This window comes from Colossoma macropomum, unplaced genomic scaffold, assembly GCF_904425465.1.
Source record: "Colossoma macropomum unplaced genomic scaffold, Colossoma_macropomum, whole genome shotgun sequence".
In the NCBI taxonomy this organism is placed as follows: Eukaryota; Metazoa; Chordata; class Actinopteri; order Characiformes; family Serrasalmidae; genus Colossoma; species Colossoma macropomum.
The window spans coordinates 48922036-48949911 of NW_023494791.1; the positions used below are offsets into that span (position 1 = coordinate 48922036).

Genomic DNA, 27876 nt, shown 5'->3' on the forward strand with positions numbered 1-27876 from the left:
GCTCATGTGGAGCATCAAGACGTCCAGGAAAGTCCTGCAGCGCCAACACCATCTGAACACTCTGTTTACCAAATGATGAAAACATTTACAAAACACAGAGCAGAGCTGGACAAAAGTCCGACATCCAGAGGGAGCAGAAGACCTTTCATCAATACTCAAGTGAAAGTGTTGATACTTCAGTAAAATAATGAGTAAAACTACCTTCAAATAAAACAACTTGAGTAGAAGTTGACTGTAAAAACGGCTCATCAGATCTACCTAAACTAACTCTTCATGTAGTAACTAACTAAATAAACTGGTTTAATTCAGCTCAAAAATGACTTTGATTGAAAGAATCGTTCATTCAGAGTATTGATTTAGGTTGAATAAAACTAGGTAATTTACTTGTGACCACATTGATTTTTTTACGTAGATCTGACGAGACATTTTTTACAGGTACAGATCAAAAAAATCACTCAAGTACTGAGTAACTTACATAACTGCAGTGTAAATCCAGCATCTCTCAGCACAGAAACCGAAGTCTGTTCGGCTCTATTTGTCTCTTTTTTGGATTATTTTGGTCTGAAATAAAATGCTAAAGCTCCAAAGTCACAGATGAGATCAATCACAAAGCAGCACAGACGCTGTCAACAACACAACAGAACGAAATTAAACACAAAAAGGATTTTGTAACTTAATATGAATGGAGAAAATATAGTGAGTAGAAAGACAGGAGAGAAAGTAGAAGTGAAGGTATTACAATACGGTACAGAAGTACATGTCCTTGAGTAAATGTAACTAGTTACTACCCACTTCTGCTAATATCGCAGCACTGCAGGGAATTTAAACGATGCACAATACTCATTTTTTCAGACATCTAATGAGTTGGAACAGAAATCAAAAGAATGTACATTTCAAAAAAATATCAAAAACTGAACACAGTGATTTTTATTCAATATTTGTCACTAAATCCAGTCAAACAGGGCTAATTTTGCTCTCTTTATAATGAAATGTGCAGTTGCTCAGTGTCTACATTGTACACACAACAGATTCAGAAAAGCTAATTGTATTGTGACATAATTAATATCACGATAACGATATATACTGTCATATCGCCCAGCCCTAGCAGAGAATCACTAACAGTAATGGAGCTCAGTGTGTTGATCAGCTGATCGCTGCTGTTGTGGATGCTGGATTTCAGAGGAACATTCAGTACAAACTGTAATCAGTTTATTAAGATTATTTTATGTAAACTGTTTTTATTCTTTGTCATCGTTTTTCAGCCAAACGTTAATTCCGGTTTATCGCTGAGCAGAATTATTACAGGATTAAAACTCTTGTTATTCTGGCTGATCTGCAGGAGAAACAAACATACACAGTCCAGACTGTACACACACACACACACACACACACACACGCGCACACGCACGCAAGTTGTGTCCAGGCTGAGTGACCGGTCCATGTGGTCATTCTCTTTACTGCCCTTTACTAATCTCCTCACGTTGCTGATTCTGAAACTCCTTCGAGTCCTCCCACGGCCGCGGCCCCCGAATGTTCCTCCATCCGTCAAGATCCAACTCCTTCAGCTTCTGCAGGAGCACGCATTAAAGAGACAAATTAATAACAAGCAGAGAGACGCATATCGCCCCCTACACTTCCTGTAGTGTATTACAGTCTGTCAGAGTGACTGTGTGGATCATGTGAACATTATAGAGCTTTTTAAATGAAACAGTAGAAGCCATATCGCCCCCTACACTTCCTGTAGTGTATTACAGTCTGTCAGAGTGTCTGTGTGGATCATATGAACATTATAGAGCTTTTTAAATGAAACAGTAGAAGCCATATCGCCCCCTACACTTCCTGTAGTGTATTACAGTCTGTCAGATTGACTGTGTGGATCATATGAACATTATAGAGCTTTTTAAATGAAACAGTGTGTGTTCTGTGTGTGATCAAGTTAGTTTATCCATCTCCAAATCTCTCCTCAAGGAAGCCCTGCATTAACTGTGGGTTTATCTAATTAATACCTCATTAAACTAATAATTATTAACAAAAATTAATAATAATAAAATAAAACGATTCTTATAGTAACAGTTACTCTTACCTCATACTCCTCTTCCAGAATCACAGACTGCTTTTGAGAGTTCACTCTGACCTCCAGCGCTGGATCCAACTACACACACACACACACACACCACACACACACACACACACAGACAGACACACACACAGACACACACAAACACACACACACACACAGACAGACACACACACAGACACACACAAACACACACACAGACAGACACACACACACACACACACAGCACACACACACACACACACACACACACACAGACACACACACACACACCAGACACAGACAGACACACACACACACACACACACACACACACACACACACACAGACACACACACACACACACACACACACACAGAGTCTTTAGAATTTAATCAAAAGTAAAGCACCTCAAACGAACATACATATCATTTGTTTTACCTAACAAAATACAACAGAACTGCAGGGGGAGAGAGAGAGAATGAGATAAAACATGGAGGAAATGGAGAAACGGAGAGAAAGAAAACAGAGAAAACAAGAGAGAGGAGAGTAATAGAGAGAAAGAAAAAAAACAAAAAAGAGAAAGAGGAAAGGAGAGAGAGAGAGAGAGAGAGAGAGAAGAGAGAAAATGAGAAAGTGGAAAGAGGGAGAGAGAGAAAACATAGAGAAAAAGGGAGAAAGAGAGAGAAAGAAAAAAGAAATTTGAATAAAAGGAGAGAGGAAAAAGACAGTGAAAAAGAAAGAAGGAAAAAAGAGAGAAAAACAGAGAAAGAGGAAAGGAAAGCGAAAGAGAGAGAAAGAAAGAGAGAGAAAACACGTGTCACCATTAAAAGCTCTCAGCCAGAAAACATGCATGACACCCATGAGATGCAAATCCCACAGTCCGAGCGAGTGAGCTGATTGGATTAAGCATCCTGTTCATTTGAATGGGGGCGGAGCTTCAACCTGCACTCTGTGGCTGCATCAGGCCAAATGAGCCAATCAGCATCGCTGTGTTCTGTTTGATTACCTTCATCACTGAGCCGTCGCTGGTTTTCAGAGCTCTGAGAGAAACACTGAAAAACGCTGAACTCGGCTTTATCACACACTCTGTGACGGACATGACGATGTGGGCGGATCATGGTCACAATCACAGATCACACCAGATCAAACACGGCTGAGTCTCTCACAGCCTCACCAACTTTCTGACTGCTTCACTGTTACACACGGCACTGACATCATCACGGACATCATCACTGACATCATCACTGAACTGAAAAACATCCATACAACTACTATTACTACTACTACTACTAATAATAATAATAATAATATTTTAAGGTAGTAGTGGGCAGTACGGGCAACAATTTATATCAGAGTGTAATTAAGATGACTGATGGTTTCAGTACAGATATATATATATATATATATATATATATATATATATATATATATATATATATATATATATATATCTCTGTGTGTATTGGTGTACATTTCTTTGAAATAGAGCCATCTTGGATGTTTAAGAGAACCTTTTTTGTAGATTACAGTGGCGTATTACTCTGGACGCCCCTTTACTTTTAATAAGAACCATATTTAACAACTGAAGTGAATCTAAAATATTTTTATTGTGTGAAACATTAAAAACAGAAATGAACAATATATAAATCAGTCATATTGTTCATATAAATGAACAATATAGAATCGGTCAGTATAGCTTTCTGACCGTAATGTGATAAAGGTAAGTGTGTAAAGCCCACAGTGGCTTCTCTGAGCACGTAAAAACAGTACGAGGCTGAAGTCGTCTTCTTAATCGCAGCTTCCCGATTGAATTTTCTCGTTCCACCTTAAATGGTGCAGCAGTTACTGCAGTGTCGCACTGAACACATCAAACCTTTACACACCGCAGCAGAACCGTATCGTGGCTGAAGTATGGTGATAGTGTCGTACGGTGGGTCTGCAGTGACTCCCAGCTGCACTGTTTAAGTGCTGCATGTGTGATTTTAATGACGGTTTAAAGTTAAAAAAGGCTCTTATTTTTCTGAGATGCAGCAGTGACCGTACGGATGGACCTTTAGTGACCGTGGCAGTCAAACTGTTTCATTACATAATATCCAGAAGAGACGGAGGCTGAATATTTGATGACCTCGAGGCCGTCCTCTTCCTTTTTTTCCTCTTCCTGAGTAAAATATTTACACTGAGTTCAGTTTAATCAGCGCTGAGGAAAACAGAGAGAACTGATTCAGTTAAGCGGACGGTGCAGAGAGGAAACAGGAGTCGGGAGAGTTTGAGAGAAAAGAAGGTCAAAACTGTAAATGGTCTTAAAAATAAACAATAACAAAACACACGCAGCCTTGAAAAATATGAATGAGTAATTCTTATGAGATCAAAGCTTTGCTGTGGTAGTGAGGAATTTCATATAAAAACAACTGACCAAAATAATGGAATTTTAGTTTTAAGACAACCATTAAGGAAGTTTTATTTTTTACAATTTACAATTTGTTTCAGTAATAAAATGTACCCAGCCCTGTATTAATATATTAAATGTTGTAATTTAAGTTAAAATATTCACAAAAGCGTCCAAAAAAAGTTTCACTGAAAATGAACACAGTGTGAAATAGACTGTATTCTATCATATTATAGTATATATTTCTCTCACTGTAATAGTTATGAGAAAACAGAAGAAAAAACAAAGTGCTCGTGATTTTGAGCGTGCATCTTCTGAGCGTCATTAACGCTGATAGAGATCTTTAATTAAAAACTGTTTCGTGGCTGAAGCGTCACAGAGACATGTGCTTCAAAATGACTGTGCTTTCATGTTTTTTCCAGATAAAAGTGATGTTATATAAAAAGGTGTGTGTGTCAGGCTGTGCTTCTGCTGTGAGAGAGATCAGGAAGAGAATTCTTGTGTTATCACCATTCAAAATGACCAAAGATCACTGTTAAATCTTAGTTACAAAGGTGTAATAATAAGCTGGGCCACTCCATTTGCTAAAAACAAAATGACCGGTCTGCATCTGTTTTGTGTTCTATCACTGGAAATACTGCACATTCACAGTTCTACTTTCTGCTGCCTGTCATAGAGTCAGAACGCAGCACTCAAATCAGTCACCAGAGGGCGCCAAAAGCTCTCACAGCTCTCACATTTCACACCCACAAACAGAAAGCGGACAAAATCTGCTTATTAGTCCATTGTGAGAGGTCGCTAATTTACACTGACCCTGGATATTTACACCGTACGTCAGAATTCTGGTAACACTTATATACAGGGGAATTCCACCAATTTTTCAAAATCTCTGCATAATTCAATAATTAACATGTAAACAGAGTGGTTCAGAGTGGTTCAGAGAGGTTCCCAGTGGTTTGGTGTGAAACGCTCTGTTCTAGAGTCAGAACTGTTCACAGTGGTGGTGATAGGAACCAGACGTCCACCTCTAAAAGCTCCCTCACAGAAAGTTCCTACATGAAATGGTTATGAATTCACTGCCTGATGACTGAGACACTGTTTTATGATAGTTTAGAGAACTTAAACTCCATTCATGGTGGAGGGATACATGCAGGGCGCTGTGAGGCAAAATAGTCCCCAAAGAAAACTTATTATTTCAGATTTTCCACTATTTTCCATCATCAACATTCCATATAAGCTCAGAAGACTCGTGTAGGTTCACTGGTGGTTCTGGATAGTAAATAAAATGTCTATATTTGTGTTGTAGTCATGGCGACCCCTGGTTCCTATCACCACCACTGTAAAGACATCTGAACCATTTCACACCAAACCACTCTGAATCTCTCTGTTTACATCTCACACACTGAGTTATGGGGGGAATTATTAATTAGAGGAACTTTAACATACTAATTATAAGGCTGTTTAAATCTCCCCATTAGAGGTGGTCAGTATAACGACATTTTATTATTGTCATTATAAACAATACGCTTTTCTGTGCAAATGGTGGATACGGTCAGTACTCAGAGAACTGACCGGCTGCATGCTCTACTACAAAGAGAGCATAATTAGTCCTGTTTATCCGGCTTTAATACAGTGCGTTATGTGAAACGTTGAATAAAAGTCATTGTGTTCACTGTTTTTCATGGCTGTTTTCAAACGTGGCTCTCCTACATAAGCATGTCTGTTAAAATATCGTGATACATTTAACATGAAAATATCTTTAAGTATGATGATATCATTTTTAAGCCCTGTCGCTCATCCCTACTTTACATTATTCTTTGTATAAAACTGAAGAAAGAAGCTCCGACTTGGGAATAATGCTAAGAAAGTGCTTTAACTTTAACGCATTGTTCTGTATTGAGTTATTTCAGTTTCCTATTGTTTCACTGAGTGACCTTTTCTTTCACACTGCCTGTCAAAAGTTTGGGGACACCCAGCTTTTCTGACTGTTTCTAATAAACATGATCATGTTGTCCTTTTCGGTTCGTAAAAACTGACCACATTAAAGTCTAATCAGCTTTATTTCAAGCTAAAACAATTCCACACCTGTAAACATCTGTGCTAAAACTAGTGACAGGGCTACTCTGGGAATAAAGCCAAAGGCCTCGCCCACTTTATCCCCTTGCTGTGATGTCAGCACTCAAACCTTCCAGGTGTTTAAAGCATCTTTGGGGCAAAAGATAATGCACTATGAGCTTTTAACAACAGTTTGGAAAAGAAAACGTTCACATTATTGTTCATTATTGATTTATTATTGGTTTACATCACATCAGGGAAGATCCTTTGATGATCATGAAGACATTTAAATGAAAATGCACAAAATATCATCTCTTAATGACCTGCTGAGAGTGTCTCAGTGAAAAGCGTGCAGTTACCTTTTTCTTGATTTTCTGAGCGTCGTATCGAATCTGCGTGAACTCTCTGAGTCCGAAAGAGCCGCCCACGACCAGCAGCTACCAACAAACATCAAACAGCATCACACCAATCATCACACCAAGGCTTATTAAACTGAGCACATCGTTTTAACTAATTCAACACTTAATAAACTCACTGTAACTAAGACTGATCAGCTGGACTAAGCATTTCTATAAAAGTCTTTTTTCCACCACTGGAAAAAATATACATCCATTTAGCATCTCACAATAACAAGAACGTTTCTCATAAATACATAATAATGATAAATATGTCTTGCTATCTCGTAATAGTTACTATCTAGTGATAATGAGAAAATAACTGACAAAGTCATAATTATGGGATACTAAGTGACATAGTAAGTCATCATCATATCTCATCATCATGAGATATTAACTACATATAAGACAATCATAACTGTGAAAAAGTTATAGTTATGAGATTGTAGATAATAAATGACAGAGCAAGCCAGTATTATGACAAATTAAGTCATAATTATGAGATGTATAGCAATAATTATGACATATTAAGTCATCATTTTGAAATAGGGTCTGATTATTATGAGACAGCAAGTCAAAATTATGAGATACTAAGTCATAATTCTCATTATTATGACTTACTAACGGGCTATATATTTTCCTCCAGCGGTGGAAACGAGTCTCCACATATTTCAGTTCAGTGCCTCAACATTTAGACATTCAGCTCCAGATTAATCAGAGTCAGAGCGAATATTAGTTTCATTAAATCTAGATTCTCGCTAAGCATCTTCATAACACATTTTAGTACAGTAGCAGGAATATTTTCAACCCAATATCATCCTAATCTGCATTCCGACTACATGGATGCACAGAAATCTGAAGTTAAGGTGGAAAACCCGTTTTAATGCGGATGCAAGGTTAAATAAGTGAGTTTTGAAGCTCTTAACGAGGCTAAAATCGGCTTCTTATTCGAATGTTCCGTTCCACCTTAAATGGTGCAGCAGTTACATTCAGGAAATCTGAGTCATGTTTACGAGTTTAGTGTAACTGCTGCCCCATTTAAGGTGGCCCGGAAAATTCGAGTTTTTTTAAGTGTTTTCTTTTTTCCAGGTTTTCTCACCAACATCGGCAGCCCGTAGCGCGCTGTCCGGCTTCTCTGCACTCTGCGGAGCTGCTGCCACATTCTGACCCTCAGAAACTCCGTAAAGTCTTTAAATCTCGCGTCATAACATTGAATTATAATCTAACCAGCTGGAACACATGAGCGCTGTCAATGTCAACATGTGCAGCCGGCTATCCGCTCCGTGCGGCTACACCATGCGGAACTATTGTTTCTCTTTCCTTGTGCGAAGATCGTTGGCGCCACCTACTGGAAATCTTTTAAACTGTACCTCCCTAAAGACACTGGGCCTCTTTCTCCATGAGAAGAAATTTCTTCTTAAACCCTCTTAGGCATTGTGACTCTCCAGTGTTCTCTTATTTGGGTTCGTTCTTAGGTAAGAACAGAATCTACACACACTCAAGAACACAAAGGTGAGAACGGTTCTGCGCTTTAAGAACACGTCATGAATCTGATGTAGACTTTTTCTCAACACCTTTATCAAGAACACATTCAAGAACAAACTCAGGAAGATATTGAAGAACGAGGCCCCTGATTTCAGAGATCAGCTTCTCTACTGCGCAGCATTTCCCCACTCTGAATGACCGTTTACATCTCAACCAGTGAATTATTTTGACATACATTTTAAAATCTGGGTGGACACCCCCTTTAAGTGGGCTGCTTTGTGTCCAGGAGACTCTCTTTCCTGTTAGAAGGCCAAAATGAGAAAACTGCAGTGTAGATAAAGCCTATGAGAATAATGCTGTGTAGTTTGTGTTTACATGGTTTATAAGCAGTTTATACAAAGTTTATCTGATACGTGAAGTGATACATGTTAGAGCAAAATGTAAAATGTAAAGTTTATTAAAGGGGCACTTATTAATTAAAATAAAAAATCACCCATCACTACAGATTTTGTAAACATGCTTATTCGAATACTAACGTGGTGCTGCAGTAACTCTGGAGTGAGATTTTCCACTTTAAACCCTGAAAAGCCCCTCTGATGATGTATCTTGAAGGTGGGAGGAGGTAAAGAATGGACGTTGAGCTGATATGAAGCATAATATCTTACTGCAGCTGTTTATCTGTACTGTCTGAAAATGATCACAGTGGAGAAAGAGAATGGACAGAATGACAGACAAGAGAAGGACAACAAGCTAAAAGCTATAGTTAGCAAAGTAGCTACCTGGCTATCCAGTTATCTGACCTCAGGTTTGTTTTCTGGGAGGAATAATCTGATCCATTTTGTGCTGAAAAAAAAGACAGAACTGAAAAGCCAATTTCCATTAACGCTGAAAAAACGATGAGATGATTTATTATGTAATAACCACAAAAATAGATGAGTCTGTGACTTTGTTTGTAGTTTAAATGGTCACTTTGACTCGTTTAAACCAGCAAAGTTAATCATTCACAAATACACATTTATCTGAGAACCGAACAGCAGCACCAACACAGCTTACAGCGCCGCTTAGCTTAGCTCAGCGCTAACAGACTTAAACTGTATTTACAGCCTGAGGCCATTTCAGTGAAGTTCACATCTATCCTCCACAACCCAACATGCCAAATATTCATCATTAGTTATATTCATTCATTATTATTAATTATTATTCATCTTAATGAATTATATAGATTGTCTAACCTAAACATTTAGGTTAGCATTAGATGCTAGTGGGTGTAGCTTTGACAGTGAATAAACACACAAACTGCAGTCATTTTTTATTTACTAGAAGTTAATTTTCTATGGGGAGCCTATTTTTCTTCATTCGGGTGATTAAGATTTTAGTTACGCCACTGATGTTCAGTTAGCAGGTCTGCAGTCGCTGCTAAGTGTTCCACTTCTAGAACACGACGCTAACTGTTCTTTAAAACGACTCAACAGTGCAGTTTTGATAACAGCAGCAGCTCATTATGAATCTGTAAGTTCTAAAGTCCTCTTTTACTTATTTACCACTTTTATAAAGTATCTCTCAGTCATTCCATTATAAGAGTCATTTGAGTCCTTAACATCTGACCAAATGTGCACAAAAATATGCAAATATGAAAATTTTTTTGAATTATGAATGCGGGCAGGGCGGCACGGTGGCGCAGTGGGTAGCGTTGTCGCCTCACAGCAAGAATGGCCTGGGTTCGATTCCTGGCCGGGTGACCAGGGTCATTTCTGTGTGGAGTTTGCCTGTTCTCCCCGTGTCTGTGTGGGTTTCCTCCCACAGTCCAAAAACATGCAGTCAGGCTGATTGGACATGTTAAATTGCCCCTAGGTGTGAAAGTGTATGTCTGTTTGTCTGCCCTGCGATGGACTGGCGACCTGTCCAGGGTGTATCCTGCCTTCCGCCCAATGACAGCTGGGATAGGCTCCAGCACCCCACCACGACCCAGAAGGATAAGCGGTTTAGATGATGGATGGATGAATGCGGGCACTTTCATGTGTCCATATAGAGAACCACTGAAGCCTGATGTGAATTATTACTAAATAAATGTTGAATTAACATCAAACATTTGCCAAATATGTCTTCATCACACCATCTTATTTAATCATTATAATATATGGATATTAAGTGACATAAAGAGAAAGTGACATTTTATGCCTTCAGAATAGCTCATAATAGCACACAGACATAAATATAGATGTATATCAAATGACAAAAAGGAAGAGACAATTTACGCCTTTAGAACAGCTCAATTTCAAAGCTGGTAAATTTTGTGTTCATTCAACATTGACAGTATTGTTTACTGCATCTTTAACAGAGTGTGTCAAACATAACGTCCACAAAATACAGTAAACAAACTCAGAAGACTCGTGTAGGTTCACTGGTGGTTCTGGATAGTAAATAAAATGTCTATATTTGTGTTGTAGTCATGGCGACCCCTGGTTCCTATCACCACCACTGTAAAGACATCTGAACCATTTCACACCAAACCACTCTGAATCTCTCTGATTACATCTCACACACCGAGTTATGGGGGAATTTTGAAAGACAGGTGGAATTCTCCTTTAAGAGCAATATGTAATTGAAGCTATGGAGGAAAAAACGTTAAATTAACATCACAATTTGGCTCCGATCTCGTGGAATGACTCTTGTGTCGTCCTCTTCAGACTCAGGATCAGGAGTTACGAACATTAAACAAACCGAACACGAAGGGAAAGAACAAACAAACACAGTTTGCCATTTTCTTCCTTTATTTAATTTTTCTTACTTTTTTTCAGTTTTTTAACCAGGTGAAGAAAAATACCTTTTTTGTTCTGTATAATAAAATATGTTAACTTTATTTTTTTTTTTATGAAGAGAAAAAAACAACATATTAAGTAAAAACTGAAAGGATTTTTTTCTCTCTCTCCTCCGAGTAAAAAAGCTGAGGAAGCTTTTCGGTGCTGCAGAAGCGATAAAACGGACAGAGCAAGAAGTCGGTATATGACGCACACACACATGGTAAGGGGGGGGGTTCAGGGGGGAGAGGGGTAAAAAGGAGCGTACAAAAAAATTGAGCATCATTGAGCCATGCTGGTAGAAGCTGCTCCGGCCGGCTGATCTGAGGTCAAAGGTCAGACTGACCAGGCTGCCCTTTAAAAAACAGAAAGGGCTGTAACCATGGCAACAGTGAAACCGAGAAACACAGTATACGTACATGAGTGATACTGCACACTGAGTGGCCACTTTATTGGAAACCCCTGTGGCCTTTGCAACGGTTATATTTTATATTTTATTGTTTCCCAATATGTTACGCTAAACAAATAAATAGAAATCGTGCACAAAAATTTGCCAAAAAATGCCATATTTAAGTGACAATCGTCGGTGTCACTGCAAGGTCCAGAGTGGCCCACCACCCAAAAATATCCAGCCAAAAGTGGCTCCGTGGTCAGAAACTGTCTATGAATGTAAACCTACAACGTGTCCATATATGGTAGGTGTTTCCAATAAAAAGGCCAGTCAGTGTAGGCAGCTATTTCTAATATACTGGACAGATGGACGGCTGGCCTTTATATTGGGAACTCCTACCATATGGGGCACGTTGAAGGTTTAGTCACGTGCCCCTATGTGGTAGGTGTTTCCGATAAAAAGGCCAGTATGTGTAGGCATTACTTTCACTGAATTGAACTTTGGATTTACTTATTCTGCGGCTTTGTTGCACAAACAGCCCAAACTGACTGCTCACAGGGTTTAAGAGGTGCAGCACAACTGCGCAGCCGTCAACAAGAGACAGAACAGGAAATGAAACGAAGTTCCCACCAAAACATTCTACAGAAGTGTCTCTTCATTCCAGCTAATAAAACAGAGCGAGTGAGACGATAACGAGGGCCGCGAGGGCACGTCTGGCCCTGAGAGTGAACAGTGTTGTTCTGTCTGTATCATTTAACTTATGTAGCTATAACATATTTCTGCCCTCACTGTTGCCATGGTTACCAGTATACACTGGTATAGTATATATACTGGTCTTGGGTCAGCGCTGACCGGTCACTCCAGTTCAGCGGCCGCAGAGCAGAGGCTGTGTGTGAGTGTGTGTGTGTGTGAGTGTGAGAGATCAGGCGAAGGCAGGCTGACCCCTAGGGTCAGAGGTCAGGGTTCAGAGGTCGCTCTCTCCGTACAGAGCGGTGGAGAAGGACATGTAGTCGAGCGCTCCGGGGACGGCGTCGGGGCCGGTGTACGGCGCCATGCGGCTGATGCAGTACTCGGCCTGATCCGGAGGGAGCTCGCGCCTCAGCTCCTCCGCCAGGATGTAATTCTGCTCAGAAACAAAGAAAAAAGAGCACAAGGTGAACTTCAGTTACCATGACGATACCGAACACTACTCCGTACACGACTCAACAGCGGCGACACGTGATTTATGACGGCTTCACATCAGGGTGCTCCACCTCACGGAGCTGCTCGACTGTTGACTGACAGTTTGTTAGGGTTATTATATGTGTAATTACGTGTTTATAAGATATTAGGCTTTTTGTTTTTACTGTTTATCCGTAGTGTTAATTATTATTGTTTATGGTTTATATGGTCTATTTTATACATTCATAGAAGCAGAAGCTAAAGACAAATTTGTGTGGTTCTGTGTTCTGTGTTGTGTGTTCTGTTCTGTGTTCTGTTGTGTTGTGTGTTCTGTTTTGTGTTCTGTGTTGTGTGTTCTGTTCTGTGTTCTGTTCTGTGTTGTGTGTTCTGTTCTGTGTTCCGTTCTGTGTTCTGTGTTGTGTGTTCTGTTCTGTGTTCTGTTCTGTGTTGTGTGTTCTGTTCTGTGTTCTGTTCTGTGTTGTGTGTTCTGTTCTGTGTTCCGTTCTGTGTTCTGTTGTGTGTTCTGTGTTGTGTGTTCTGTGTTGTGTGTTCTGTTGTGTTGTGTGTTCTGTGTTCTGTTCTGTGTTGTGTTGTGTGTTCTGTTTTGTGTTCTGTGTTGTGTGTTCTGTTCTGTGTTCCGTTCTGTGTTCTGTGTTGTGTGTTCTGTGTTGTGTGTTCTGTTGTGTTGTGTGTTCTGTGTTCTGTTCTGTGTTCTGTGTTGTGTGTTCTGTTCTGTGTTCCGTTCTGTGTTCTGTGTTGTGTGTTCTGTGTTGTGTGTTCTGTTGTGTTGTGTGTTCTGTGTTCTGTTCTGTGTTCTGTGTTGTGTGTTCTGTTCTGTGTACTGTTCTGTGTTGTGTGTTGTGTTGTGTGTTCTGTTGTGTGTTCTGTGTTGTGTGTTCTGTTGTGTGTTCTGTTGTGTTGTGTGTTCTGTTGTGTTGTGTGTTCTATGTTGTGTGTTCTGTGTTCTGTTGTGTTGTGTGTTCTGTGTTGTGTGTTCTGTGTTCTGTTGTGTTCTGTGTTGTGTGTTCTGTTGTGTTGTGTGTTCTGTTGTGTTGTGTGTTCTGTGTTGTGTGTTCTGTGTTCTGTTGTGTTCTGTGTTGTGTGTTGTGTGTTCTGTTGTGTTCTGTGTTCTTCACACTGCTCTGTTGTGTTCTGGGTACCTTGTCTCCGGCGAGCACTTTGAAGGAGGCCATGACCTGGTCAGCCGTGTCCGTATCCGCTGTTTCGCGTGACATGAAGTCGATGAAGGCCTGAAAGGTCACGACCCCGAGCCTGTTAGGATCCACGATGCTCATAATCCGAGCGAACTCCGCTTCGCCCTGCGGAACAGACCGGTGTGTCTTAGACATCACCACGGGCACAGTCGCCATGGCAACCAGAAAACAACAACAGAGTCCCTACAGTTACAATGACAAGCTTTCCTGAACCTGTTATACAAGGTGAAGGGATAGTTCAGCAAATAATACAGTTTACTCAAACGTAGTGGATCCGCTGAGGCGTGTTCGGTGTCTGAAGTGTGCTTCTTTCGTTTTAGCGCTGAAGCTACGAGGCTAATGTAGATCACAAGTAATGGAAGCTAATATTACATCAGTTAGCAACTCTCTCAGTACTGTAATCTCTAATAATTAATTACTGATTATCAGGTCTCTGAATGACAGACTTGACTTGATTTTGTTTTTTGACACTGTGTGACACTGTTATCTATAAACATGGACAAAATTCAAGTTTCTAGACGATGCTACAGTGTTTAGCTTTGCGGTAACGTACTTCAGTCCAGGTTTATAGAGAATAGAGAGTCACACAGAGTCAGAAACCACAGAATCAGGTCTGGTAGAGACACTGAACACCTCACAGTCTGAGGAGAGTGTGTGATGATTTAGGCATGCAGTTAGCACCATGCTAACTGTTAGCTACACTGGCCTTAGAGAGGAACCCTCAGGGCCTTTGAGGTCTTCAGAGAGGGCCTAATGGTTTCTAGGAATTAAAAAATACACCGGTAATTTTGATTAATTCTTATTTTATTTTTATAATTATCATGCTTGTTGTGTTTAAACTCTCTAAGCATCATAGTAATACTCTTATTTCATCATTAAGCTGCATTTGGAATCGAAAGGGTTTAAATCTTGAAATGGTTAACAAATATTTGTCCAATCAGAATTATTTTTCTCCACTTTATCTACATAGATACAGCCGAGCGAGCTCTCCCATTGGTCAGGACTTTAGGAGCTGGACTGAAGACCTTACACGTTAGATTAGCTACCAACCTAATTAGGAAGTGACAGAGGAATCAACCAATCGCGCTTTGATTTACAACGGGACCAATTTTGTGACAAAAACATCACTTTAGTTCTACATCTCGTCATTCTGAATATGAGTCATAGTCTAAGCGGATAACCCAGTTGTTAGGAATGGAAAACAGCAGCGGCAGCTCTGTGCCAGGACTCTACTGAAAGAGCTCAAATAAGGGTGGGCGATATGGCCAAAATATTATATTACGATACTTCAAGATACTTGAATTTTCATGATATGCAATATGCAGCATGATATTTTGTTTTTCTGAGATTAAAAAATAAACAGACAAAATAGAACCTGTAGTGCCACATATAAAAAATATACTATAATAAACCTGCAACTACAGTGATTTTTGTTCAATTTTATTCAACTTTACAAACTGCACTGCACTAAATCCAGTTTGCAATGAAACATGTAGTAAGAGTGTTCTTTAAGTACTGACTATGTCCACCATACGCTCAGAAAAGATAAGATAAGATTTATCACACCCTTAGCTATCTAAGTTAATGTCTTTTACAAGCCTCAAATGTCAGTGTTTACTCTGTAACAGTCAAAAAGGTGTTCATGTGCACCAGCGGAGTTTTGACATTTATGTGCCGAACTGGCTCTGACAGTCGCAGTTCACTACTGATTAGCTCCAAGTGCAAACATCAGACACCAGACATGTCTCGCCGAACACGGTGAGGAGCTAAACTATCGCTTTAACTACACAAACAAAACAGACCCCCCCACTTTAGAACCCTTACAGAAGCTTTTACAGGTCACAGTGTTTAATAGTTGCTGTTGTGTTATTATTTATTCATTACCAGATTATGACTCTCTGCTTTACCATATTATAACCCATGGAGATCAGGCAGGTGCGGAAATCTTCGCCATCCATCATGCCTGTTCTCTTCTACAGGAGCCCGCGAGGGACAAACAGAGACGGAGGGAAGAGGAAGAGGAGGAAGAGGAAGGGTAAGAAGCATCAAGAGGTTGAAACAGTCGGAAGGCGTTTACAGAGGGAGAGAGAATAAGAATAAGAATAACAGAGCGAGGGAAGAGTGCAGGAGAGAGAGAGAGAGAGAGAGAGAGAGAGACATAGAGAGAGAGGGTGGTTAATGCCACGGCTCCTGGGTGTGTGTGTGTGAGTGTGTACCTGAGCGTCGTTGGCGATATCGAAGCCCAGACTGATGAGGCACGCTTTGAACTCCTCAGCGCCCAGAGTGCCTGAGTGGTCCTGGGGTCAGGGGTCAAAGGTCGAGGTCATGCAGCACACGCACATGGCACACGCGTGGGTTTGGTGGGCATGCGTTAATGGGTGGGGGAGGGTGTGGGGGGAAGGGGTGGGGGTGGACAGGTGGTGGTGGTGGTGATGGTGGTCCATGCATTTTGGAGACAAAGAGAAGACAAAGTGCACAAACGTTAGCAGGTCGTTGGTGTGGACACACTGTGCTCGGCTGAGTCTGTGAGTTAAGGACTTTTCTTACAGAGCTTCTTTGGAAGCAGTGTGAGCTGCCCTGTGTGTTAACGTGTGCTCAGCTGTTACTGTGTGCTGTGTTAGACCTGGTTGTTCGTGTTGTTGCGTAGTTCTAACTGTGTGTTTGCATGTTTTATTTAACCCTGGTTGGACTGTTACCTTTATTGGTTAACTGTGCTGTGGCTAACTGTGCAGTAATGTGGCTAACTGTGCTGTATTGAGCTAACTGTGCAGTAATGTGGCTAACTGTGCAGTAATGTGGCTAACTGTGCTGTATTGAGCTAACTGTGCAGTAATGTGGCTAACTGTGCTGTACTGATCTAACTGTGCTGTATTGTGGCTAACTTTGCAGTAATGTGGCTAACTGTGCTGTGGCTAACTGTGCTGTATTGTGGCTAACTGTGCTGTATTGAGCTAACTGTGCTGTATTGTGGCTAACTGTGCTGTATTGAGCTAACTGTGCAGTAATGTGGCTAACTGTGCTGTGGCTAACTGTGCTGTGGCTAACTGTGCTGTATTGAGCTAACTGTGCAGTAATGTGGCTAACTGTGCTACACTGTGGCTAACTGTGCTGTATTGAGCTAACTGTGCTGTGGCTAACTGTGCTGTATTGAGCTAACTGTGCAGTAATGTGGCTAACTGTGCTGTGGCTAACTGTGTTGTGGCTAACTGTGCTGTATTGAGCTAACTGTGCTGTATTGTGCTAACTCTGCTATACTGCGGTGAACTTCGATATATTGTGGTTAACTGTGCAGTAACTGCGGTATCTGTGATTAACTGTACTGTACACACTTAAAAAAAGATGGTTCTTCAAAGACAGTGGTTCTACACAGAACCATGAACACTCAAAGAACCATGTGCATGCTTAAAGGGCTCCTTTCATCATCAAATAATTCTTTAGATTGGTGGACAAAGTGATATATATGGATCTATATAGAACCAAAAAGGGTTCTGCTATTATTACAATGCCAAGCTTATAACAGTAGAAGAACTCTTTTTGGTGCAATACAAACCCTTTTAAGAAAGGTTCTATATAGAACCATATACAACAACACATCTCCTTCATTCTGAAGAACCATTTCACCGTACAGAGAACCCTTTAAGCATGAAAATGGTTCTTTGAGTGTTCAGAGTTATATACAGAACCACTGTCTTTACTAAAGAAAACCACCTTTTTTAAGAGTGCACCTGTGGTTAACTGCGTTATACTCATGTTTAACTGTGCGGTTCGAGTGTGACGGTGGTGCTGTACACACTTTAAAAGGATGGTTCTTCAAGGGTTTTTTTGTAAATAAATTATTCTAAATAACTATTTAAGCTTGAAATTGTTCCTTATATAAATTATGGTTCTACACAGAATCATTGCCTTTACTAAAGAACCCATGAATAATTATCTTTTTTAAGTGTGTACTGTGCTGTAACGTTACTATAGTGCTGTGCTGTGTTGTTATTGTGCTGCACCGTAATTTGGTTAACTGTGCTGTACCTGTGGTTAACTGTGCTGTACCTGTGGTTAACTGTGCTGTACCTGTGGTTAACTGTGCTGCACCTGTGGTTAACTGTGCTGTATCTGTGGTTAACTGTGCTGTATCTGTGGTTAACTGTGCTGTACCTGTGGTTAATTATGCTGTACGTGTGGTTAACTGTGCTGCACTGTGGTGTACTGTGCTCTGTCTGTGGTTAACTGTGCTCTGTCTGTGGTTAACTGCGCTGGACTGAGTTTAACTGTGCTGTACCTGTGGTTAACTGTGCTGTATCTGTGGTTAACTGCGCTGTGTCTGTGGTTAACTGCGCTGGACTGAGTTTAACTGTGCTGTACCTGTGGTTAACTGTGCTGTACCTGTGGTTAACTGTGCTGTGCCTGTGGTTAACTGTGCTGTATCTGTGCTTATCTGTGCTCTAATGTGGCAAAACGTGCTAATCTTTTAACTGCACCACAATGTTACCTGTGCTAATATTTGGTTAACTGTGCTGTGCTGTGTTTTTAAGTGCTGTGCTGGTTAACAGCATAAAGAGTTAATTTAGCGTGATGGCAGCCAGTGGGCTGTGTCTGGGGTTAATCACATCCTGCATATCACATACCGTACTGGAACACCACCCCCTTATCAGTCATTGATCAATGATGGTCTCATCGTATCATTTTGTCACACATAAAAACACACACAGTACGTGGAGAAGCTTTAAAGGTGCAGTGTGTAAGATTTACTGGCCTCTAGTGGTGAGGTAGCAGATTGCATCCAGCTGAATCTCCCTCCCTCATCCCTCCCTTTCCAAGCGTGTAGTAGAACCGACAGTGGCTGTCAGGTTTTCTGCTGTCGTCTGTCCTGATTTCGTTTTGCTACTTCATGTTTTCTCTTCTTTGACGGTGAGGATTCACCCTCTGTCTGATCCTCCATTTGTCAGAATTTTGGTTCTCAAACTTCTCACAACACAAAACAGTCAGCAGCACCGGCAGCAACCACTGATTCTTCTTCTCTCTACGTCTTCTGACTGGAGCTACAGCGCCACCTAATTCAAGCTGCCGCTTCAGCGTAAAAGTGTGAAAGACGCCCTCTAGAGGCAGAGTGTGGTTTGTCTGTTCTGGGCTACTGTAGGAACACGGTGGCGGCAGCCTTTGTTGAAGAGGAGCTGCTCCCTATGTAGATATGAAGGGCTCATTCTAAGATAACGAGAACACGAATCGCAGTTACAGGTGATTATATACTAATGAGGACATGGTTTTGTTTTCCATTTCCAATAATAGATTCCCCAAAATCTCACACACTGAACCTTTAAGTGGCCTCTCTTCAGTCTTGTTCTAGTCAGTTTAAAGTTCTACTGGAGTTGGATTTGTTTTCCCAGAGGAATCTAATGTGTGGAATTTGATTTGCTAATAGGTTAAATTACAGAACATACTCAGAACCCCCTGCGTTAACTGCATACAGCGATTTGGTCCACTGCATGTTCTGATTCTATGGCCCAGTCCCATTTCGCCCCTCGCCCCTACAACTCAGCCCTACCCCTCTGTTTTGCGCGTTCTCGTCTAGGGGTAGGGTGTCCCGATTCTTGTTGAGATAGAGGGGTGGGGTGAAGTGTTGGGGCTACATGACCCTCCAAATGGAGGTTTTTCAGAGACTCCAAACAGAGAGTTATGAGAAAACAAGAGATGGACCGGCCAAGATGGACAAGAGACCAAAGAAACCCACAAATGTGAGAATTTTCTCTGTTAAAATTACAATAACTATCGTATTTTCTCAGTTTAATGTGATTTTATTGTATGTTTTCTTCATTACAAGCATAAAACATCACTATTATTGTGCTGATGTCTCAGTAGCTAAATTTCCTGTTCCACCTTAAATGCTCCAGCAATTACATTCTGGCACCTCAGGCATCAGAACTGCTGCATCATTTAAGGTGGAACAGGAAAATCTCAAACAAGAATCTGGTGAATATCTGACTTCAGCTTCATATCACTGAAGAATTAGGGGTGGGTGATAATAAATAATTGCCCCCCTCTTTGAAGTCATATGATGCCCTAAATGTAACTAAAGCCCAGCAGTGAGGAGCTGAACTTTACCCTCCTCTGCTGTCACTGCAGACTGGCAGGGTTGCCTACAGAGCAGCGCTGGTAGCTGTTAATGAAGTGATGCTCTTTTTATTTGAGGGTCCCATTTCAGAGGGAAGAGTTCAGCCACTACCCTGGAACTCAGGGGCAACACTCGAAAACAAGGGGTAGGGGTACAGATAAGAGATGGGGCTGGGCCTGAATATGCAGTGCTAAAATACTGACATCAGGTCATCGTCCTGGACTTAACTCAGTATTAAATGCCATGGCTGGTTTTAAACTGCAGAGCTGTGGCACAACAGGACAAATATTTACGTGGAGGAACTACGGCTGCAGTGGGAGCAGCGTGTGGCTGTAATAGAGGATGTTTATATTAATGTGTACTCCGTCTGCCTGGAATCTTGCTAAATAAGGAGTTTGTGTCACAGTGATTCAGGAGGCTGTAAACTGCATACTTTAAACCATCTGCCATCACTGCAGTAAGACAGCTGTACTGATACACATACAGTTACACTGTATATGCAGCACCAGCATTACTCACACAAACACAACATCAGTGTCAATATATTAATATTATTAATCAATTAAATGCATAAGTGCACGTTTACACTCCTACAGAATTTACACTCCATCCTGAATCGTATCTATTTAACCCTTAAGAGTCGCAGTTATCATCACTGATAACAACATCCTGCTGTAATTTTATCTGAATTATTTCTCTTCGTGGCTCGTCGAAACAAGCAAAGAAATTCGTCTGAAAGTGCAGATCAGGGATGCAGGAAGGTGTTAATTTTATGCAGCATGCAAAATTATACGCCAATTAAAAATGAATAATAGTAACTTTATTTCTCCCATCAGACAGAACGCATCATAACGTGCTACAGTGTAGCAATATGCATATAACTGACCGGCCAAACTTTATGCAAATGAGGTGAACGGCAACCAATCAGATGTGGCGCTATAATCGATTATGATGCAAAGTAGAAGTAAAGCAGTCTAAAGATAACCTAATACATACAAAATGCAGGGAAATTATTACTTCAGATGAATTTTTAAGTTTAAAAAAAACATTAGGTACGTAAACCGGCTCACTGTAATGAAAAGCAGCATAAACCTGAACAGCACACAGCAGATTTTAAAAATATATAAATTAAACATAAACTAAAAGTACAAAATCCACCATAAAACAACGTGCTTTAAAAAACGCTTCTATCCTGGAATCTTCCCACATCCCTTTATGCAGATTCTGAACTTTTAATTTGTACCACTGGAAGTTAAAGAGGAAATATCGTATTTTGATTGGAAGTTATTTTTGTGCGTACAGTGGAAAAGAAAAAACATTTTTTTTTCGGAAAAACAAAGTCAGAAGTGCTGACTTAAATGAGGTCGATACAAATGCAACTGTAGATGTATTTCATTTTGTATTTGAAGTGAAAATTAGTGAACACATTCTCTACAGTGAATACACTCAAATACGGCCCTTTTCTCTAATTTTAGGACCAATTTCTGTTTATTTAATGATGAAAAAAGCAAACTACAAAATATGCCATAACTTTTCCAAGACATGTTTTATGTGTTTTTTTCCCACCAATAAGTTAAATACAGCAAATAAACAATAATTGTGTATTAAAATGTGCAGAACTGTTTTACTGTAGAGGATGAGTAGTTTTTTTTCACTCTGAAAATAAAAAAAAACATTGAAATATCTGTATATTTCTGTATATCTGAAATATCAAGATCTGTAATTAATATTTAATAATAATAAGGCAGCGTAAATTGAATGTATACAAAAATGACAACAGCGACTCTGAGAGTATCTGACTGACACATGCAGACGCAGCTGTAATTCAGTGTAATGAGGTTCTGTTAGTGTTTTTATTTCCAGACTGTGTTTCTTACCGAGCTGCTCTGAGCGTCGCGGCCTGAGATCACAAAACACAACGTTAACTTGTGCCGTATCTGCATCTGATCTAACTGTCACTCTCACCGACGCTGCAGCTGTGTGTTCAGTGTGTGTGTGTGTGTGTGTGTGTTCAGTGTGTGTGTGTGTGTGTGTGTGTGTGTTACTGACCCGGTCGAAGTGGTTGAATGAAGCTCTGAACTCGTTGAGCTGCTCTTGGCTGATGCCCTTGGCGTCTCGGGTCAGGATCTGGTTCTCGATCTCGTTGATGGTCCGGGCGATGGTGGTCAGGAGCTGCTCCCAGCCGACACGGATATGCTGAAACAGCACATGGCGGGAAAGGGTTACGGCGTAACAATGACACGTGTTACATAGTGTACGTGGTGTACGTGTGCAGGGGCTACAACACTGTTTACAGGGCTGGGCGATATGGCCAAAATATAATATCACAATACTACAAGAAGTTTCTACAATACATGATAAGTCACAGTACTTATTTTTGCTGACATCTAGTGAGCTAGAACAGACAAGTAGTGCCACATTTTGAAATCACCATCAAAAAGTATGAATACAAACAGGACTAATTAGGCTCTCTTTTTGTAATCAAACATACAGCTGTGACATACTGTGATGTAATTTATCACAGTAACAATAAATGATGTGATATTGCTCAGCCCCAAATGTAAATACAAAAAATAAAAAATTAACAACAACAAAAAGCTCTATAACATTCATATGATCCACAGAGTCACTCTGACAGACTGTAATACACTACAGGAAGTGTAGGGGGCGATATGGCTTCTACTGTTTCATTTAAAAAGCTCTATAATGTTCATATGATCCACAGGCTATCATTAGCATCAGTAGCTAAAGTGTACCTAATGATGGTCTAGATAGCTCAACACTGTAACAGGACCAGAAAATTGGGTCCTCAAACTTGGGTCCTGTGAAGAGGACGTCAGGTACCTCCATGGTGTAGTTGGTGTGTTTGTTGTCGAATATTAGCGCCTCCTGGATCTGCTGGTGGTCTCCCTCCAGCTGGTCTATTTTTGGTTTGTAGTTAACGATGCTCTTCTCGTACTGCCGCAGGTGGGTCAGCTGGTCCTCCAGAGTGCCGTGCATTTCGATGGAGATGCGACCGATCTCCTGCACACAGAAAGAGACGTTTCTATATATTCATATTTGTTGAATCTACTGTAAAGCTACTGGAAGGGTGCTGTACGAATGAAAGCAGGGATGCACTGAAATTCCTCAACCAAAAACCAAAAGTGCCATTTTTGACAGTTTTCAGCTGAAATGTTTTAAAAGAGAAAAAAAGGCTGAAAATTTAAATACATTTACAGCTACAAATCATTTTAAATGATGATGAAAATAAGAAACAGTGATTAAAATGGTCTCTTTTGGTCAGAACAGACGCGTTCGAACAGTTCGACCAGCAGATCAACAGTGAGAATATTGGCCGTGTGGAACTATTTCACAGTTTCTACAAGAAACATAGGACCTGAGGTTTATGATCTCTGTTCATGTGGACCAAGATGCCCAAGAACTTCCCCACTACTAATTAATTAGAGATTTTTTTTTAAAGCATAAAAAAAAATCAAAAACCACTTTATTTTTAATTTTCAGCCCAGCGTGTCCTGAATTTTGGTTTCTGCTTTGGCCCAGATTGGACATTTCAGTGCATCACTGAATAAAACTGTATGTTCTCCTGCAGGTTTCTGACCTCCATCTTGGTCTGGATCCAGGGTCCGATGATGTTAGCCTGGGTAGCGAACTGTCTGCGCAGTCGTTCGTTATTCTGCTGCCGTGCGTGTTCCTCTATTAGAGCCTGATCCCTCTGAGGCACCAACTCCCTCACCTGCACACACAGAGAGAGTCACAATTACACACATCACAGAAATACCTTCTATAATGTATGCAACATTCACACCTTTGAATTTAAATATGCGCATATTACTGATATTTATCATATCCCTCTACATTACATTCAGTGCATATCCTCTTTATAATGCAACTGTATATGTTTCATTGACATGATGTGCACTTTTTATGTCCAAGTCTATTATTTTCCCAAAAATAATTCAATAAATACATTACATATCAAATTATCCAACAATACCTCTTTTATGTGAAACAATTTTTGGTGCATCCATATAAAATTCATTTTTAGTTTCTTTTTGCCTCCAAAAGTCTAAAAATGTCAGGCCAACTAAATACGGTGATCAAGTAAACTATCAAAAAAGGTACATACAAATTCTAAATATATAGTTTGGCATGTTTTTATGTTTGAAAACTTTAAATAAAAAAAAAATTAGACACTTTTAAAAGTGCTCAACTGAAAAACTTTTGTCCGCAAGTTTTTACTTCCTCAAATGTCAGGCGGCACAACCAAAAACAAGGGGCTTTTATTTTGAGATGCTTTACAAAAGCGGGGCCAGGGTGCTGCTTCATAAAGAAGACCCCAAGTGACCTTCTTGGTGCAATTCCAAGGTCACAGATTTAGTAAAAGTGTGACGTTTGAGTCGCGGTTAGAACGGTTCTGTTTACCATGTCAGGTGTTCTGACCTCAGGAGAACCATGAAAATGTGGAATTATTACAATAATATTTATTTATTTGAAAACATGCGTATAAACTCAAGTTGAAGGTCAAAGGTTTCTACGGGTGTCTAAGTAGATCCTGTTTAATCTGAAATTAGTCTGAAAAGTCAGGTGGCGCAACCAATCGGTCAGATGGAGCAACCAGAGCAGCACAGTTTAATAACTGAAACAGGCAATCAGAAGCTTTGGTAACACTCACTATATTTAACATCATATCCTTTATTAATAAGATTTTTAAAAAAAACTGTAATTTTTTAAACACCTTATTTGTCACTGACCCTCAATTTATAGAGTAATACTGTGTACTGTATATGTGGTATTTAAGTTGACACCAACAAAAATCCCATACTTTTCAAATTTATCTAGAACTGAATGGTTGTATGTCTCCAGTAGGGGGCAACACTAACCTTTTCCCACTTGGCGTTGATCTCCGCTGGGTTGATGGTGGTGTATGGGTTGGTCCCGGCCATGTTAACGTGGTACGTCTGAACGATTTTAGCGATCTCGTTGTGGATCCCCAGAATGGCCTGTCGCTCCTTATCCGCTTCGGGGAGCGTAGCTTTGAACTGCTCGTGAGCCGTACTCAAACCCTGACACACACACATTAATCATATCTGTATTTATACCACAACAAACACCATACTCTGTTAACTAGCTTAACTCTGATCTCTTTCCACAGCTGGATGGATGGATTTATGAGTGGCTGAGTGTATGGAAGCACATTTGGATGGACAAAAGAATGGACGAATGGATGAAATGATGCAGGGTTGGATGGACAGATGAGCAGATAGATTTATGTATAAATGGATGGATGAATTGTTGGATGAATGGAGGAAACGGATGGACTGTACCTGTATCTCCTCGATTGTGTGGACGATGAAGGTGTCCTGCAGGTCCTCCATTGCTCCCTCCATCCAGTTGTTGAAGGGCGCCGCCCTTTTGGCAAACTCCAGGTACAGCTGATCAATGGTCTCCAGCAGCTTCTCCGTTCTCTGAAACATCACACACAGTCAATAAACACTAATCACACACGACACGCTAATCTCACACACTCAATCATTACACACAATACACACCAATCACACACACAACACACACTAATCACACACAACACACACTAATCACACGCAATACACACTAATCACACACAATACACACCAATAACACACTAATCACACACCATCACTCAATCATTACACGCAATACACACTAATCACACACCAATCACACACTAATCACACACAATACACACTAATCACATACTAATCACACACCAATCACACACTAATCACACACAATACACACTAATCACACACTAATCACACACCAATCACACACTAATCACACACAATACACACTAATCACATACTAATCACACACCAATCACACTCACAACACACACTAATCACACACAATACACACTAATCACACGCAATACACACTAATCACACACAATACACACTAATCACACACAATACACACCAATAACACACTAATCACACACCATCACTCAATCATTACACGCAATACACACTAATCACACACCAATCACACACTAATCACACACAATACACACTAATCACATACTAATCACACACAACACACACTAATCACACGCAATACACACCAATCACACACCATCACTCAATCATTACACGCAATACACACTAATCACATACTAATCACACACCAATCACACACTAATCACACACAATACACACTAATCACACACAATACACACTAATCACACACAATACACACTAATCACACGCAATACACACTAATCACATACTAATCACACACCAATCACACACTAATCACACACAATACACACTAATCACACGCAATACACATTAATCACACACCATCACACAATCATTACACACAATACACACTAATCGCACACCATCACTCAATCATTACACACAATACACACTAATCACATACTAATCACACACTAATCACACACAATACACACTAATCTCACACACTCAATCATTACACACAATACACACCAATCACACACACAACACACACTAATCACACACAATACACACCAATCACACACACAACACACACTAATCACACACAATACACACTAATCACACACAATACACACTAATCACACACACAACACACTAATCACACACAATACACACTAATCACACACAATTACACACAATACACACCAATCACACACACAACACACACTAATCACACACAATACACACTAATCACACACAATTACACACAATACACACCAATCACACACACAACACACACTAATCACACGCAATAGACACTAATCACACACAATTACACACAATACACACCAATCACACACACAACACACACTAATCACACGCAATAGACACTAATCACACACAATACACACAATCATTACACGCGATACACACTAACTACACAGTACACACTTCACACACTGCGGTCTGAGAGTTACAGTAACATCACTGTCTGGCTTTTCAAGGAGATACAGATGTGTTGTCACAGCGTGGTGTGAGGTGTGTGTGTGTTCTGTTAGTGCGCACTGCTTATCAGGTGTGTCGTTCAGGTGTGTGTGTTACCTGTAAGGCCTCACTGCGTTTCTGAGTCAGAGCTCCGAGAGCGTCCCACTGATCACAGATCTTCTGGCAGCGCGCGTTCACGCTCGGAGAGTCATAATATTCCAGCTCACTACAGAAAGGGGTGGGGATTGAGGGGGTGGTGGGGTAAATACTCATTTTAGCATATGAAGGACCTGGTTACTGTATCTACATTGTGTAGAGTCTGTAAGATGTACAGTATTTGAGGAATAAAGTTTAAGCACATTTACTAATTAATTTTCAGAGCAGTTCTTAAAGAATGCGACGTTTGAGAGAATGTAAGATATAAAGTTAATCAAACTGTAAGTCACTCTGGATAAGAGCGTCTGCCAAACGCCATAAATGTAAACGTAAATGAGTTGGACAGTTGAGGATCGGCATTTTGAGAGTCCTGAATATGAGCTGGTGTAATGTACAGTCTGTAAACACATGAGGTTTATTTAGACTGTACAGTTTGAAAGTATTTAAACTGTAAAAGTCTGAGCTTATTTATGCTGAGCTTTCAGTGTTTAATTAAAGCTGGTGTGAAGTTCTGGTATGTAAACACACTTGAGCTCCTGAGCGATGGCTGCGATCTGCTCCACTCGGTCCTGGTGGGCGGCGAGGTCACTCTCGAAGGCCTCGTGTTTCTTCAGCAGAGCTTTAATCTCTGACAGAGACGCCGTCTCATAATCCTTCTGCGTCAGCATCGTCTCCTTACCTGCAGGGGGCGACAAAAACACCACATCAGCCACAGACCTACAACGGTCC

General features: G+C 40.4%; 2 protein-coding genes across 5 annotated transcripts in view; both read right to left on the reverse strand.

The window, feature by feature from the left end:
• Positions 1-900: 900 nt before the first annotated feature.
• Positions 901-8191, reverse strand: LOC118811054 (cytochrome c oxidase assembly protein COX16 homolog, mitochondrial). Its single transcript, XM_036575259.1, has 4 exons — positions 7995-8191; positions 6860-6937; positions 2084-2152; positions 901-1568 (listed from the first exon to the last, which is right to left on the reverse strand). Exons 1-4 carry the CDS (start codon positions 8055-8057, stop codon positions 1455-1457), a joined length of 324 nt encoding a protein of 107 aa, XP_036431152.1. The 5' UTR covers positions 8058-8191; the 3' UTR covers positions 901-1454.
• Positions 8192-11133: 2942 nt separating this feature from the next.
• actn1 (actinin, alpha 1) overlaps positions 11134-27876 on the reverse strand; it is a 66417-nt gene continuing 49674 nt past the window's right edge. The window contains exons 12-22 of one of the 4 annotated variants that reach the window (XM_036575245.1): positions 27676-27826; positions 27109-27217; positions 25375-25515; positions 24931-25113; positions 23649-23783; positions 22892-23071; positions 22097-22243; positions 16161-16241; positions 15852-15917; positions 13891-14049; positions 11134-12692 (exon numbers count right to left, since the gene is read on the reverse strand). In XM_036575245.1, coding sequence (XP_036431138.1) covers positions 12534-12692; positions 13891-14049; positions 15852-15917; positions 16161-16241; positions 22097-22243; positions 22892-23071; positions 23649-23783; positions 24931-25113; positions 25375-25515; positions 27109-27217; positions 27676-27826 — 1511 coding nt within the window. In that variant the 3' untranslated portion in view covers positions 11134-12533. The remainder of the gene's footprint in view (positions 12693-13890; positions 14050-15851; positions 15918-16160; positions 16242-22096; positions 22244-22891; positions 23072-23648; positions 23784-24930; positions 25114-25374; positions 25516-27108; positions 27218-27675; positions 27827-27876) is intronic. The other 3 variants (XM_036575248.1, XM_036575246.1, XM_036575247.1) reach the window with 3 other exon arrangements.